Source organism: Pleurodeles waltl, chromosome 10 (genome assembly GCF_031143425.1).
Source record: "Pleurodeles waltl isolate 20211129_DDA chromosome 10, aPleWal1.hap1.20221129, whole genome shotgun sequence".
In the NCBI taxonomy this organism is placed as follows: domain Eukaryota; kingdom Metazoa; phylum Chordata; class Amphibia; order Caudata; family Salamandridae; genus Pleurodeles; species Pleurodeles waltl.
This window is the reverse complement of record NC_090449.1, coordinates 933,266,708-933,282,995: the sequence shown is the minus strand read 5'-3', so window position 1 is coordinate 933,282,995 and position 16,288 is coordinate 933,266,708. Positions and strand designations below refer to the sequence as shown.

The following is a 16,288-nucleotide window of genomic DNA, read 5'->3' as shown; positions in this document are numbered from 1 at the left end:
CTTGTAACATGCAAACTGTAAGTCATGAGTTTAGATACTTATTGCTTTTTTCACATCTTTTGTTCCTCGAAAACTTTGGGAAGTAATACATCTTTTTAGTACAAACAACCACAATCACTGCCCTACTTTTTAAATTCTGACTTTGTGTTCCTACCGACCATTCACTCTTAACATATAGGGCCTGATTCTAACTTTGGAGGACGGTGTTAAACCGTCCCAAAAGTGGCGGATATACCACCTACCGTATTACGAGTTCCATAGGATATAATGGACTCGTAATACGGTAGGTGGTATATCCGCCACTTTTGGGACGGTTTAACACCGTCCTCCAAAGTTAGAATCAGGCCCATAATGTCTAGAAGTAAGGACAATATGTGATTCCTACATCCTATAACCCTCATTGTCTTTTGTCATATGTTCTGGACACTGATTTACGCACTTCCATGATTTACTTAGCCTCTGTGTGTGATGTAAACCACTGTGACACCCCACAATGTGATGAGTAGTGCTCTAAAAGAAAAAAAATAGATGCCTTTCAAATCATTGTGTAATGACTCACAGACACAGATGAATCCTGCATTCTTACCATGCATGCACGTCTCTTATGAAGGGGAGTTGAACAAAGAAAATGAAACACCTGATTCCAAATCATAGTTTTTCTACAGTACTTGTGAAATGTTAAACTATATGCCTTTGTTTCCTTGGCATCTAGGTGTTAGGCTCCAGATGGCTCACAGCCAAGGTTATAATTGAACAAATGAAGGGCTAATGACCCTTTACATTAGGCTTTTGTTTTAAATCAAGTTTGAAGTAAGTAGTTTGTTTTCTTTGAACTGCTCTCGTTTATGGCCAGACATCCTTACAGTTTATTTTGTTTTACTGGCAGGTTTAGTAAAACAATGTGGGAAGTGTATGACTCTGTGGCTTTTGCAATGCAATTGAGATTAGCACAATCGCGGTACGGTCTGTCTAAGATAGTATTGTGCTCCATAGATTTTAATGCCAATCAGTGCTGCATTCTGCCCGTCTCCCTACATGCCCTGCTCTCCCACACCAGTCCAGCTCGTGTGGTTCCCCATTCTCTGCAAATTATTGTAAATCCAATTACACGTTTCAGGATTTGAATTCGCATTTTAGAAGGAGCAGGATGGTCATTTTGTGAGCTCATGGATTGTGCTAATCTTATTGCAGAATATCACCATATGGCCTAGCAAGAGCCAAACATGAACAACCAACTGGCCAGGAACAAGTCCTTTCCCATTCCCTTCTTCCTGTGTCCTGTTTTGGTGAAAAAGAAAGACCACAGCAACAACATATAATTGGCCAGAGAATACGATTACACACATGTCAGTGCCAGATGGCTTGAAGATGGTTACCAGAGTGCTGTGACACACCTTGAAAGGAACATACACCTTTTCAAGATTGGCTTCCCTGCACAATTGGGATGAACATTTAATCGGTACAGACATTTAGCTTCATGCCATCTGTCCTGCACTGGATATAAGCTGATCTCTTTGGCATATCTGGTGTTTCCTTCCTCTTTGAAGAATCCATTGAAAGGCTGGAACCAGGGGAAAACTCTTTGGCTTCTCCCTTGGAGAGGGAAGGGACAGACGTCCAGTACTGAGGAATAGGCTTTAGTGCGGCTGCATCTGAAGGAGAGAAGGGGGAGGACTGCTCTGTAGGCAAACAACCTTCCTTCTGCAGTCCAGAATCCATTAGTGCTGCTGCGAGGAAGGTTGATGTGACTGCAGCTCCAGATGCCTGAGACTCTACCGAGCTGACTCAGGAGGATACCGCCGAGGAGTAATGATGAGAGGCGTTGGGCTCTGTGTCTCCTTGCCCATATCTGCTCTTGCGTCCTTGAGCGGTGACGGCAAGCAGTGAGAGGGCCCATTCGCCTTCACCACCAATGTGTTGTCTTTATTGCCCTAGCAGTGCAGTTTAGAAGTGTGAGGGCCCATGTGCCTCTGCGACTACTATGTGTCCTTTGTTACTCCGCCATTATAGCCAGAGTAGAGCTTCTGTTGCCGTAATGGCCCATGTGAGTGCAGGGAGCAGTTGTCTGCCTTTTCAACCCCTGCACGGCGTGGGCTTCCACCAAACCATGAGCAAAGTGCAATATCCAACTAGGTGACAGTAATTGACAAAACCCGATGCAGTGCTTGTGTTTAGCTTTTAATTTACAGGTGTATATTTATACTTCTGTTGTGAACATTTGCAAGCTCTTAAACCCACAGACTGAGTTACATAGTATATGCGATTCCTGTCCGAAAGTAAAGATTACAAAATAAAACGTACTAAATTTACTAACCATATTAGCCTAATGTTAATGTAATGTAAGCTTTAAAAATGAACACAGTTTGAACAGTATACTATTATGAGTGATACATGTGCTAGTTGAACTAAGTATTCCACCTCACACCACCTTCCTAGAGTAAGCCTTGACCTCATCCCCACTGCCCACTGAAATGCAAAGCCTAAGAGGAGTGAATCTGAGGCCAGCGAGCTCACAACAGTATTTGATTTCTGTGTTTCCAAGGGCAATAGTGATAGCTTTCACAAGGATTGATAAACTGCCCTGGAGTCACACAGACTAGTAAGAAATGGCATGACATACATTATGAGTTCAGTAATCCTATCAGTCTTCGAACTCGTCTGTTCTAAGAAATAGCTCATTGTTACAAGCCAGAGAGAGCATCACAAAGTGAGCAAATAGATATATAAATGAATCCCAAGGAGACGTAACTCATGACTTCAGACATCATATGTATTGTTCAGAGGGATGAACCGAATGAACCACAATGTCACACTTAAATTAATATATGCGATAATCTATATAATGCTAGCGCTTAGTGACTATCACCTGTGACTATCACCTTTCAGAAATACGTCCAGAAGAGGAGGACGGACTGGGTCTACTGGACATGGAGCTCTATTATCTGGCTTCTCAGCTTCAGTATGCGGCAATGTTGTGCGGGGTTGCTGAAAACTGAAAGAAAAGGCTGCTGGGAGGACTGATAGAAATGCACATCCCTGATAATCTGTTTGGTGAGGGGTCGACACGAAGTAAGGAGACCCCGTACTTTGTGAGGAGTGTAGCGAATGTGTGGAAATCCACTGTTAAAAGAGTCTTTAGAAGGGCTCCATTCACTAGGGAGGTGCTTTTAAGTGGTTACAGTCGTTTCCACGAAGAGCACAATATATGATCATGCAGGGGTGGAAGGAGGGAGGATATAACACATTCCTTACTTTTGGAGAGGCCAGGAAGAGATTTGGTGTGGAGCCATGTCAACTACAATTTCCTATGCTAGCCAATACGGCACGGGAGGTGTGGCCGTGCTTCCAAAATGGACCTCGGGTAAGGATTACTTTAGAGGCACTGGTGGGTTGCGCCCATTCCAGACACCTAACATCCTAGTTACACAAAGTCCTTAAGGATGATCGGGAGCAGGCCCTGCTGATGGCCAGATGACGATGGGAGGAGAACTTGTAGGAACCACTGACAGGAGTAGACTGTAAAAATATGTGTGCTCTGGTTCAGGGAGTGGCTAGTAATGCTCACTTTAAGCTGACCCACTTTCAATTTATACATCACACATATATAACACTAGACCGAATGCACATGATATGCCCACAGAAAGCATCGGCTAGATGTAGCATTCCTAGGACTGTATTCTTGCATATGACATGGGCATGTGTCCCCGTTCAAGACTACTGGAAAGAGGTGGTCGCAAATCTGGCCAGGACCACTAATGTGTCCATTGACATCACAGTACGGAACTGTCTGTTGGGCTTATTCTTCAGCAAAAACAAGGGAAATTAAGGTATCACTTTGGCACTCTGAAATTAGTGCTGGGCAAGCACAGACTGGCAATACATTGGCTGTCCCCTAGAGCCCCCACATACGATGCTTAGCACAGGGACATGAGGGAATGGGTGCTAGCCAAAGAACGGTGGATGAAGAAGGTGCTTACTGATGAGGGAGTGGAAGATGATTTGCAGATGTGGAGAGAAATGTTGAATTCTTTGCTGGAACCAGAGGGGGAGGCGGGAACCGATGGCTAGCGGTGCAGACCAAAGGCAGAAGGTATTAAGGTAGGGGCTGTATTGAGTAGATGGGGCTTCTTTGGTAGCCATAGGCCCAGTCAAAGTGTAGAGGGTGATGCAGCAGAAAAGCAGCATGAAGTGTGTTATATCCCCAGTATGCGCCAAAGGGGGCTGAGAGGTAGCAGGGGGGCTTGTTTTGGGGGATTCATATAAATTGGTGTTTCTTTTTGTAACTGGATGTCTGAATTCAGACGCAACCAAGAAACTCTAATGGATATATACTATTTTTTTTAAAAAGAAATACATCCAGCAGTTGGCCGCAGCGCAGTTAGGGGGCATATGCGATTAAAAACTATAAGGCTAACGGAACCAAACCTGTTCAATGAGAGGAGTTATAATGACAGATTTGTATTGACCAGATTCAGATTCTACATGATGCATTACCTTTTGGCCTCCCTGAGGGTCTGGAGCCCTCTGGGCTCCCTGGTTCTCTATGGCTGCGAATATCAGTCTCCACAGGATACCCTTCACTTCATGTTGCTCTGTAGGTATCTTACTGGGCCTACAAAAATGTTTATAAAAGTCTTTACTGAAGACCCTTAACTTTAGGCAAGCGTGACTGGCCCTGATGTTTCTCCAGCTATTATCTGATGATCATACTATTGTAAAAGTGTGCTGTTTTTTTTAAAGCTGTAGTGAGAATAAGATATTCTATGCTTATTTACTTGTGCTGCTGGCCTCTGCCTTGTATAGTCTGATTGATGTTTTAGAGTATTTTATTTATGTTTTAATTCATTAATTTTATAATATGTATTTTAATTCTCTTGCTGCCCATTTATGAACTTTTTTGTATGTGCTTTTATGTGTATAACATAACTGAATAAAGGCTATTTGATTAATTGGCCACGGAGTAGAACTTTAACTCAAAACATAAGTTTTATGGATTATGAAAGCTGCCACTCAGGACTCACATACTTGAAAATGACTGAACTGTTTTTTTCCCTCTAAAATATATTGTGCAGTAAAAGGTAAACAACAATTTTGTGTGTACAAAGTAAGACTATGCCCAGGTAACATAAGGTTCAAGTTACTCTCACTTAATCAAATGCAGGAGAGAAATGAATATATGTTACATGTCCCATGCATGTTGAGCACACTAAGATTTGAGGTTTCACTGCAGAGTTCACATGTGCCACCTGGTGTTGCGGATGAGGAGGATACACAAGACCAAGAACTCTCAGAGTCATCCTCACAAGTATCAGGACTGAGTCCAAAACAACCTGGATGTCCTGGACTAGCTGCAGTGGAGGAAAGACCTTGAATGCCACCGTGGACAGATTTGTCTGAATGAACAAAATTCTCTGCATGGGGCTCCCATGGGACTTTGGCTCATTTATGGTAAAACCCAACAATGTCAGGAGTTTATGAATAGTCTAGAGATGGCCTATGAATGACTGTGGCAAATCCACCTTTAGACAGCCGGTCATCAAGGTATGGGAACACATGTAATCCTGAATGCCGAAGATGGGCCTTGACTACTGTCATCACTTTCATGAACACCTGAGGGGCCAAAGTAAGGTTGAAGGGGAGCACAGCAAATTGAAAGTGTTCCTGGCCCACCTTGAACCACAGGTAAAACCTGTGGGATTGCAGGATGAGTCCATGGAAATATGCACCCTACAACTTTAAGGACACCACCTAATTTCTTGGGTGCAAGGCAGATAGGATCTTGTGAGCATTTTAAATGTATTCTTCAGCAGAAAGGAATTCAATGGGAAAAGGTCCAGGACAGGCCTGAGGTCCCTGTCTTTTTTCGGGATGAGGAAGTAGCATGCATAGCATCAGTAGCCACTCTTCAACTCCAGTACTTGTTCAATGGTACCCTTGCAGATTAAAATACTTATCTCCTGCATCAGGATTGTTTCAAGCTCCTCTGAAACGAAAGGAAGATGGGTAAGAAATGAAAGATAGGGCATAGTCGTTTTGAATTACCTGTAACATCCATCTGTCTGGCATGATGGATTATCAGTAGGGGAGGTCCTGGCTGAGATGTCTCGTGAAGGACAACCTAAAACCGCTTGGCAGCTGCTGCAACATGGTGGAGGAATTAAAGAACTGTTGACTCTGCCGCCCTATGTTGTGTCTGTCAGTGCTGCATCCATGACCCCAAAACGACTGCTGTCCTGGCTACCTGCTGGACCTTCTCCTCTCTACAGGGTCACCCCAAAGCTTTTTGCCTTTACTCTCCACCTTTACTGAATTTGTTTTGCTGGCCGTAGGACTTGGTGCACTTTACTATTGGTAATCAGCGCTAATGTGCTTGTGATCTCTTCTCTAAACATTGTATAACTGACTTACACCCAATTGATCTCTTTAATTTACTTGTACGGCCCTAATAAAGTGGTCCTACATGCACCCAGTACCTGTAAATTAAATGCTACTAGCGAGTCTGCAGCACTGATTGTGCCACCCATCGGTATGCAGTTTAAAATTACCATTTTGACCTGGCAAAATAAACTTTTGCCAAACCCAAACCTTCCTTCTCCCTAGGGTAGGTCCTGGATGTCAAGGTGCAGTGTATTTAGAAAGTTGGACATGTACTTTTAAGTTTTGCTTATCTTGGTAGTGAAAATCATACATCTTTTTTTCACTACTTGCAGGGCCTGCCTCTCTCATAGGATTACATTGGAGTTACCTTATTACATTCAATATGTGATAATTTCCAAATGAGAGCAGATGGTCAGTTCATGTTTGGTGTCTTTGGAACTGTAATGAAAATTTTTCTCTCATGATGAAGCCGGATTTTAGTTTACAATTTTAAAAATGCAACTTTCGTAAAGTTGAAATTTTTCTGCCTTAGTCATTTACTGCATGTAGCCTTCTGTGAGTGACATGACTGGGTGTAGCTGACAGTTGGGATTTGTGTATTCCTCCTAGACAGTTACACACAATAGAGAGCTTAGGGGTGCCTGGACAGGCCATCAATGGCAGGATGGGAGGGAATAGCTGGGCACAGCCCTATTTACACTTGACTAGGATGTGTCCTGTCTTCACACAAAGGGCTGCATACCCCAGTAGTTAGTCTGGAGCCAGGGCAGGGAAGACAGGAAGCCTGTGGACTTCAAAGGAAAACCTCTAGAAGCTTCTACCACTTCAAAGGAAGGCCCGGGTATAATTATTAGACCTCAGAAAACAACTTTTCAGTATACCCTGGGCATGTGCATACTGTTCCAAGAAGGAAGACTGCTGTGCTGCTAAAAGGACTGCCACTTTGCTGGATTACTGCCCAGCAGGACTACTGCCTTGCTAGACTGCTGCCTTGCTTGACTGACCTGTTGCCTGCTGCCCTCTTGCCTGGAGGAAAAGGACTTTACCTGTATGTCTGAAACCTGGATCCCACAGTGACTCTAAGGACTAGTTGGTGGGCCTCCTGATCAGAAGCCTCAGAGGCATACCTGGTTTCCAACAACCTTGAACCCAGCACTTGGACTCTAACATCTGTGAACCGTGCCCTCTCAAGTGGTGCCATCCCAGACCTTGACCCTTGGAAGTGGGCCTGAAGGTTCTCTGCCAAGCTTAGCTGTGATCCCCATCAGAGTCAATGCGAAAGTCCACGAAGCCTTACTGCCCAGCTGTCAGCCTCATCAGAATCGATGCTGAGCAATACAATGCTGTTAAGCCTCTCCGCACAGCTGCCAGCTCAACAGAACCAATGCAAAGCAAAGTAAAGCCCTGCAAAACTTTGCCACGCAGCTCGTCAGAGCTGAGAACAGAACAGGGACAAAGCAACACCAAGCCCTGCAAAGCCTCTCTGCTCAGTTTCCTTGGAACCTGCGCCAGACTATGCAAATTCTTGCAAAGCAACACAGCGCAACACAGCGCAGGCCGCACCCTAGGATTTTAGGCACTGTGTTCAGCGGACCTGAATGGATCCCTGTAGGTGGGCAGTGCTCCATTGTGGTCAGCCTGAACTTGTGGCTTTGTCCCAATCCGGCGTGGCCAGCTAACCACAATTGACGCTTTGTGCTTTTTGGTTCTATTTTAACTGAAATCTTTAAATCTGCATGTCTCCGGTTCTACTGATTGGAGTTTTGGTGCTTTGGTCTTGTTTTATTTATTTAAAATAACTCTACTTTTCTAAATTGATGTGGGATCCATTCATGGTGTGTTTTCACTGTGTTACTGTTTGAAGTGTTGCACAAATACTTTACACATTATTTCCGAGTTAAGCCTGACTGCTCTGTACCAAGCTATCCAAGAGCTGAGCATAGGTTAATTTAGATTTAGGGTTTGCTTGTGACTTCACCCTGGGAAGAACTGTGGTTGCTGCTTGAGAAGGGATCACCTCCCTCAGCTAGTAGCCCAATTTCTTACAGTACCACACTCTGAATTTCATGAATTGATGGGTAACTTGCTTTGCTGGCATCCATAATCCCATGAAACACTCAGTACCTTGCTGTCGTTAAAGTTCTCTAGCACCGAGCCCTCATTTTCCTTCACAAGTCTGGACTTTTTAAAGGCCATATTCATTACGGATGTCTGCTCATAGCCTGAAGAATTCAGTCATTCTCATCTGCACAAGCTTCTGAGCACTAGACTGATGCATACTACCCTACCAAGGTAATTAACAGAATTGATGTCCACACAGATGATGTACTTTGCTGCACCCTGACCATCCTGTATTCTTTGAGGCTGGGAAGCCTGAAGTCCACCGGGACCACCAGCAAGATCTTCTTGGCCATGCCTCACAGAGCATGCGCGTACCTGCCCACTAAACAGACTATGGGGGTGATTCTGACTTTGACGGGCGGCGGAGGCCGCCCGCCAAAGTCCCGCCGGCTTAATACCGCTACGCGGTCAGAAGACCGCCGCGGTAATTCTGAGTTTCCCGCCAGCCCAGCGGGAAACCCCCTTCCATGAGGATGCCGGCTCCGAATGGAGTGGAAGGGGTGCGACGCTTGCAGTTGCACCCGTCGCGATTTTCAGTGTCTGCTTGGCAGGGCGCAAGGGGACTGCTAGCCCCCAAACAAAAAATAAAGCTTTTCTTTTAAAACTCACCCCTCTTTTCTTTTCGGGAATATGGACTGTATTAAGAAAATGTTTGCTTTATTTAAAAGTAAGTACACACACGGTGGTATGCTGACACCTGCAGCCCACGTCTCTGGGATGGCTTCTAATCGTAGTGAGTCGCAATTTACAACCTACCTCCTTAATATTCAAGAGGCAGGCCAGCTTGTGACCATCAATTCGGAGTTTTACGAACCGACCTATTAGTACATTTATTAGTTTGGAAACTAGCTTTACTAGCTGCAAGATTACTGGTCGCAACTTGTAACCAATTACTCGTACACCTGGACACCTCCCCCTCCAACAGGAGCAGGTATATTCAGGTACAAGGTGATGAGTAAAGGTGGATGGGAGGTGTCTTGGGTGCAGAAATGAATCTGTATTACTATTTTGATGTTGACTCGCAAACAGAGGCACCTCAGACAACCTTCAGCATGAAAAGTCCGGCAAGATAAGAGCAGACACTGAAGGCTGTTACCTGGGAAGAAAAACACCTAGTACGCATGACAGTTTGATGACTTTAGTCCACTTAACAAAAATTGCTCCTATTAGTGTTCGCATCGTGAGTTGGCAACCAGACATGGGACGCCATTCAGCGCCAGCAACAATGCAACATTCCTCCTGCAAGGAACCAAGAACAGAACTAGAGCTATTCAACCAGGCAAATGATGTATCCTCGATTAATGAAATTTGTGTTAAAGTTCTAGGGTTATGACAATGAATGCGTTCATAAAGTAACAATGTGAATATATCTTAATTTGCAATAACTGTGTTGAGGGAATACGAAATACAATTTAGTTTTCATGCACACGAAAACATTTGCCATATTAAGGCTACCACGTATTGTGTAATTTGTTTTTCATACATCAACGGATTAAAACACATTTTTATTAAATATAGACTCAAGACAAAACTAATTAGCAGGTTAAATGCACTTCTGCCTGAATATTTATCATGAATAGATCAGGCTGTTGTAAACCTACCTGGCAGAGTTAAAAAGTCATCTATCTGGTACACGTGTTCACTGTCAGGATCTGAAGCAATGAGGTCCATTTCTTTCCGAAACTCAACAAAGTTAGGGTCACTCTTGCTGACCACTCCAATCACAAACATTTCAATGCTGCTTGCGTGAGCTTCACTCACCACAACCTCCAGTTTCATTTCATCCCTCACATCTGCTTGCCCGTCTGTGATGACAATGGCCACTTTTCTCACATCTGGTCGCGCAGCCTGGAATATTTCGTTTGTTCTCTTTATGGCACTAGCTGTGTATGTTCCTTCTCCAAGGTACTGCATTTGCTCAACAGACTGCTTAATATCCTCTTTTGTTGAGTATTGCTGTAGGGTGGCCATCAACTCTACTTGATGGCTAAAGTTTATAATACCAACACGGGTGGTAGCTTGATTGATAGTCACTCTGTCAACGAGTGTTTTAACAAAGTTCTTGATGATTTGAAAGTTGTCTGGTCCCACGCTTTCAGAGCTGTCTATCACAAAGACTAGTTCCATGGGAACTTCTTTACATTCCACTCCACAACCTGAAAGGGAAATAGTTTTAGGTGGTAAGACGTCAGGTCATTGTTTGACATGGATATGCAGCAAGAACCACCACAATCCTTTCTCCCACCGTTCACCCCTGGACATTGAATGTCTGCTGTACATATTTATCTTCATAACAGGATCAAGACTAAACCAGTTTCTTTACAATTGTGTTAACACATTGTCATAACATTTTATTTTAAGGGGATATCTTCGCCTGTGTTATATATGTCTTTTTTCATGTTTGTTATTGTGTTTCTTAGATAGAAAATAGACTGCTATAGATCATAATTGATCTTATTGTTATAATAAGATACACTTGTTTCTGAAAGTCTTTTCTATTGCTGTTACCTCTTTCTCCTTCCTCTTTTTAAAGTCATTTATCAGACTTTATCAGACAGATATTTTTGAGTTGACCAGCGGTGGAAGTGAAATTTTCAGACCTTCTAGGGCGGTAGGGAGGTGAAGTGTGGATGTCAAAGGGATTAACTTGTCACTGGCTGGGGAATGTAATCACTGAACATTCTTTTCTATCTTCCTTTTTTATCCAAAAAGTACCATTCCATCATGGGCATTCATAAACACTAACATACTTCCTCCTTTTGACAGGGTAATATGTTAACCTCCCTACTCGCCGACCAAAGCACAGTCACGCCTTCCCCATCTGTCATGTCGAAAAAGATGCTGAGCATGCGTAGGACAGTATTGCTCCACAGGATAGACTATGAGAAGCAAAAACTAATTTGGATTACTGGTAGTCGAGTCAATAAGAAAATAATTTTGAAATAAATCAGCAGAATGTTGCACTCGACATCTCTCACTCTTTCTGCATCTTTGTCTGTCGCTCTTTGGCTCTATATGTCTCACTCTAACGCTACCTCGCTGTCTCTCCATCTCCCTAAAACATGACAAAACACAAACACCACAAACCATCCATTTCCTAATGTCTTACACTTGCAGAAACCAAATGCATTCTTTCGAACGCCAGTGCTCACCCAAAGGCTTGACAGATTGAAAGAGGACACCATTCAATCAGTAATACCCACTACAGGTACAGGAAGACTGACTCCAGACCAGATTTTCAGAATATTCACATAAGATGTATTTACTGAAACTCTAGTTTCAAATCTCTGACTTTCTCAGAACACAAAAAGAATTTCAGGAGTTTTCATGGGAATCTTCATCCCTTGATGTTCCAAATTCAAAGAAAGTCAGAATGTGCTCAAATGACAAAATAATTCAAAGGAAGCAAACCTTTGACCTTGTATGTCACAGAGTCAAAACAAAGGTGAATTTTCTGCTGTAAATAATGCTGTTGGCACAAATAGCTTTGTGATTTTGGCATGTTGTGAGGTTATTTTGGTGTTTATGTAGACACATTTATTTTAGTTTGGGTCTGAGGCCTGTGGGCTCTCACATGGTCACTTGCCATTTTATTCCTCTTACTGTTTTTTAGTGGCAATGTTTTATTATTTTTATCAGTTGCCCTTCCACGTAGAATTTGTTATTAATTCCTCTGCATGACATTTCATCCTGTGCTCCTGCCAAGTCTGCACACGATAATTTACTGGGTATTGCCAGTCCAAAAAGTGCAATATCTACCTTACACAAAAAAGTCACATTATTATGTCAGGACAGTTCTCAGAAGAACAACAACATGTTTTATTATTAAAAAAAACATGCTGCTCAAACTAAGTCAGAGGAGACATTCCAGCCAGCCTGCCATCTTATGGCAGCTTCTGCTGAAACTCTGTGTTTCCTCTTTGTCTATGTGGGATCACTCCCAGCAGATTAACAGACCTCTTCTTCACCTCTGAACACAGGCATGGGGATTGGACTTCCTTCCCAGGATTAGATGGGCAGATTAGGGCTACCACTGCTATTTGCTCTCATGTAGGAACTTAGTGGTGAAGGTAGGGATATTAGATACACTGAGATGACAATATAGTGGGACTCTTCCTGTGTTTCACTTTCCTGGTCACTGCTGTAATAGTGTTGTGTTTCATTATCCTCATAATCGCAACTCATGATTTCTCTTCCATAGAATATAGTTGCTTCAATAAAATATCTATTGAACCAAGATCCTGCTTCTGTTTGTCTTTGCATGTATAAGACTTGTATTACTTGTATGAGAGAAAGGGGTATGACCTGTTCTACCACAACTTCCCTGAGTAGTCTGAGTTTCATGCGATAGACTGCCACAAATCACTTCTACCTCTGGTACTGGTGAGGTGCTTCTAACTAGCCAGAAAGGTTAAGCCAACAGCTGTCACACGGTGTGGGATCAGACTCAGTCCCCCGTGCTCGGTGGTGCTGCCGTCCAAAATCCAGCAGTCTCGTTACTACAATGGGAGCCCTACAACAGGCACCTGACTCTAAATGAAAATCAAATTTTTCAAAAGAAAACATAAAGCAGCCTAGCATTAACTTGCCAAACATATTATGACATTAAAATGTGTTGGCTTCTTGATCTTACCGCAGATTTCAAGGATAAGTCTGATAACATCTTCTTTCTAAAATGAGAAATATTGTGAGTTTTCCATTTTCTCCATCTTTGCCAAGCATTTTTCAATTAAATGAAGTTCACTTTTTTAAATAGATATACACTGCACTTCCATGTAAATAGGATATCCTGTATTCCAAATATTATCATATCATCTGCCTTATGTGCTGTACTCCCATGTAAAAAGGTGTCCTTTATATCAAATATTAGGATATCACCTGCCTTATGTGCTGCACTCCCATGTAAATAAGATATTGTTTATGGCAAATGTTAGCATATCAGGTCAGCTGACGTGCTGCACTCCCAGGTGAATGTGATATCCAATACCCAATAGTTAACATATCACCTGACATATGTGCTGCCTTCTCATGTTAATAAGGCATCCTGTGTGGCAATTATTAGCATATCGCCTGCCTTATGTGCAGCAATGCCATGTAAATAACGCATTCTGTATCCTAAATTTTAACACCAACATCTCCTGTCATGGAAAACTTGATGTAGCCACCCCACAACCTCACACTTATTTCCTATAGCTGTGGCGTTCTTTTGGTAGGAGGGCTGCTTCTAGATTGAAACATAGGTAATGGGGTTTAAAGGGAAGAGTCCAACTGGATGTAATGTATTAGAACTGAGCTGACAAAATCCCCTCTACTGCCCTCCGTATGACCATGATGTAAGAGGGAGTGTATCTTCTAGACAAGCATTTGTGGAAGCTCCTTCTAGAGAGATAAGACCCAGCCCCTTTCCTAGTGGACCCCTGGTCTTCTACACTACTCTGGGTGTTTAAGGCCCTGATTACAGTAAGCCTGAATAACTGTGATATGTGCAGTAATAGCATATTTCAGTTGAAGTTGTTAATATACGCCCTCTGAGTTCTATTTCACCAATATATTTATTTTAATATAGTGGATTTCTTTGGATTGTAGATCAAATGTAGGAAGCCCTCCCTTAATCACTGCAAAGCACTCAAAGATAATCATTTAATTTTTTGGACATTGTCTACACCTGCACAGGAACATCATCAAAAGCAGAAAGGTGGGACTGAACAGGTGCGTGTCAAATCCACATATAGTCTAAAGAAGCTAACTGAATTCATTAATAGATCATTTATGTATGTGTGTGTGAAATTAATGTAGCGCAAACATAGCCAGAGGGCAGCATAACTCTGTAAAGGGAATTGTTTGTCAAATAAATAAGTACATAAGTTCTGTGGCGCCAAAACTTTTTTCGATGTTGCTACTGGCTATTGCCACTTCTCACCACCACTGCCGGTGTGGCTGCTATTCTTTTGTCCCTTGCTCTGTTCCCCTAAAACTTTCTGGCCATCCCTAACAAGATTTGGACAGGACAACAAAAATGACAATGCATACACTGATTTTTTTCCACGTGCATACATTAAACAACGCTCCACATTTAACCTGGCATGTATTGAATGCTAGGACGGCATTTATAATTGAAAACAAATTACAAATAAGAATTCAATGAAAAAATATGACTGGATAAGTGACTTGCATTCCATGAAGGACAAATCTAAATTTGGTCATGCCAAGGACAGACCTGCCAGCTGGACCCACATTGCTGAATGGATCAGCAGGAGGTAGGCTACAAGTTCAGCGCTGACTGGCACAAGCAGGCTCAAACCAGTCAATGGAATGGAAGAGTAGTATTTACCATTCCATGATCGAAAATTTCCTTCCAATTGGTGCAACAGTTGAATAGAGAATGCTATCACCAAAATGAAGGATGACCCATAAGCTAGTAAGTTTGAATCATACTAAATTGGTGCGGTTTTCCCATTTAGGGTGAACAGTACATTCAGTAAGTTACCTTAAGCTTATAGCTGCGAAATGGGTCAGTTTTGAAGGAAAGTAATTGTTGATCATTGCTGCGCAGCTGTGGAACAAACGCCCTCACCACATTTCCTGCAGGAAGGCCAGTGCAGAGGTAATGTTATGGAGATCTAAGGGGCAAGAAGTGTAGTCCCCCTTTACTAGAGCTTGCTTCACATTTTCGAAGGATCCTCAAGTGGACAATCCTAACAATGCTCCAAGTATGGAAAACGTTGTTGTCTCTGTTCAGTGTTGAGGACAGGCATAATTGCTACCTTTCCATCATTGAGGGCTGAGTTATCATTGAGTCACTCAGCATTGAGGACTCAAAGACTCTTAACAAGGAAGATGCTGATACTCTTGACATCAAAACATGCTTGGACGTTGAGGGATAACAAAAAGAGTTATGTCGAGTGGAACAATACATTTTTCTGCTGACTGGATCTAGAAGTTAAACAAAAAGGAGGATTCCAGTCTCTGCTGATTCTGAGTATTCGAGGACATACTCACTTTCCTGTGAAGACCTCCTTTTACCTCTGTCTCATCCTGGATCCTTGTAACCCAGACTCATGACGCCCAGGCCTCCAAGCTTTGAGCTCCATCGCCAGCTTCACCAACTTCTCCTCAAGTTCTGAGTCAGCCAGCCAGTGCTTATGATTGTCAATGGAAATCCCTTGAAGGCTTTAGCACACAGACACCACATTCTTCTACATGGTCTTATTGAACAAATTACCTTTGTGGTAATATGGCCATTGTCCCAGCAACATTGCTGTTTAGTCGCATATTTGAGCAGTTCATTGAATGCCTTTTAGCAAATTATGAGCAGATGATTTTCAGCATTAACTTTGAAAGACCCATTAGACAAAAATGTACACAAAAGCAAAACAAAACAAAGCAAACCCATCAGTTTTGAGAACAACTGTGTATCGAGAATAGGAATGAGCAGGAAATAGCTAGCCCTGCATGCACATACAGTGATCAAAACCATTGACAAATGCAGACGGCAACATGATAGCACAGTGCAATACAACAAACTAATACATGCCTACAAAATATACTTACAGTTAGGCCAGCTTCACCTTTTGGCCCTGAAAAGCCCTAAAAGCAAACAAAAAACTATGTGTAGCCCTGCTTTGGTTGTGGCTAATACGGTTGTTTAATATCTAAGCTCAAGCCATCACACTTATTATTAAGCCAATAAGTGCATGCACATTGCTTAGTTACCAAAAATATTTCTCCTTCATTTAAATTCATATCAGTAGGGAAGGCTACTGAAAATGCCTCTTAGTGACAATTGTAA

The 16,288-nt window shown here is 42.6% G+C and overlaps 1 protein-coding gene across 1 annotated transcript in view; it reads right to left on the bottom strand.

The window, feature by feature from the left end:
* The window catches only part of COL28A1 (collagen type XXVIII alpha 1 chain), a 407,146-nt gene that overhangs the window by 54,207 nt on the left and 336,651 nt on the right, over positions 1-16,288 (bottom strand). The window contains exons 30-32 of the mRNA XM_069211728.1: positions 16,051-16,086; positions 13,133-13,169; positions 10,101-10,655 (exon numbers count right to left, since the gene is read on the bottom strand). Of these exons, the coding sequence (XP_069067829.1) occupies positions 10,101-10,655; positions 13,133-13,169; positions 16,051-16,086 (628 nt within the window). The remainder of the gene's footprint in view (positions 1-10,100; positions 10,656-13,132; positions 13,170-16,050; positions 16,087-16,288) is intronic.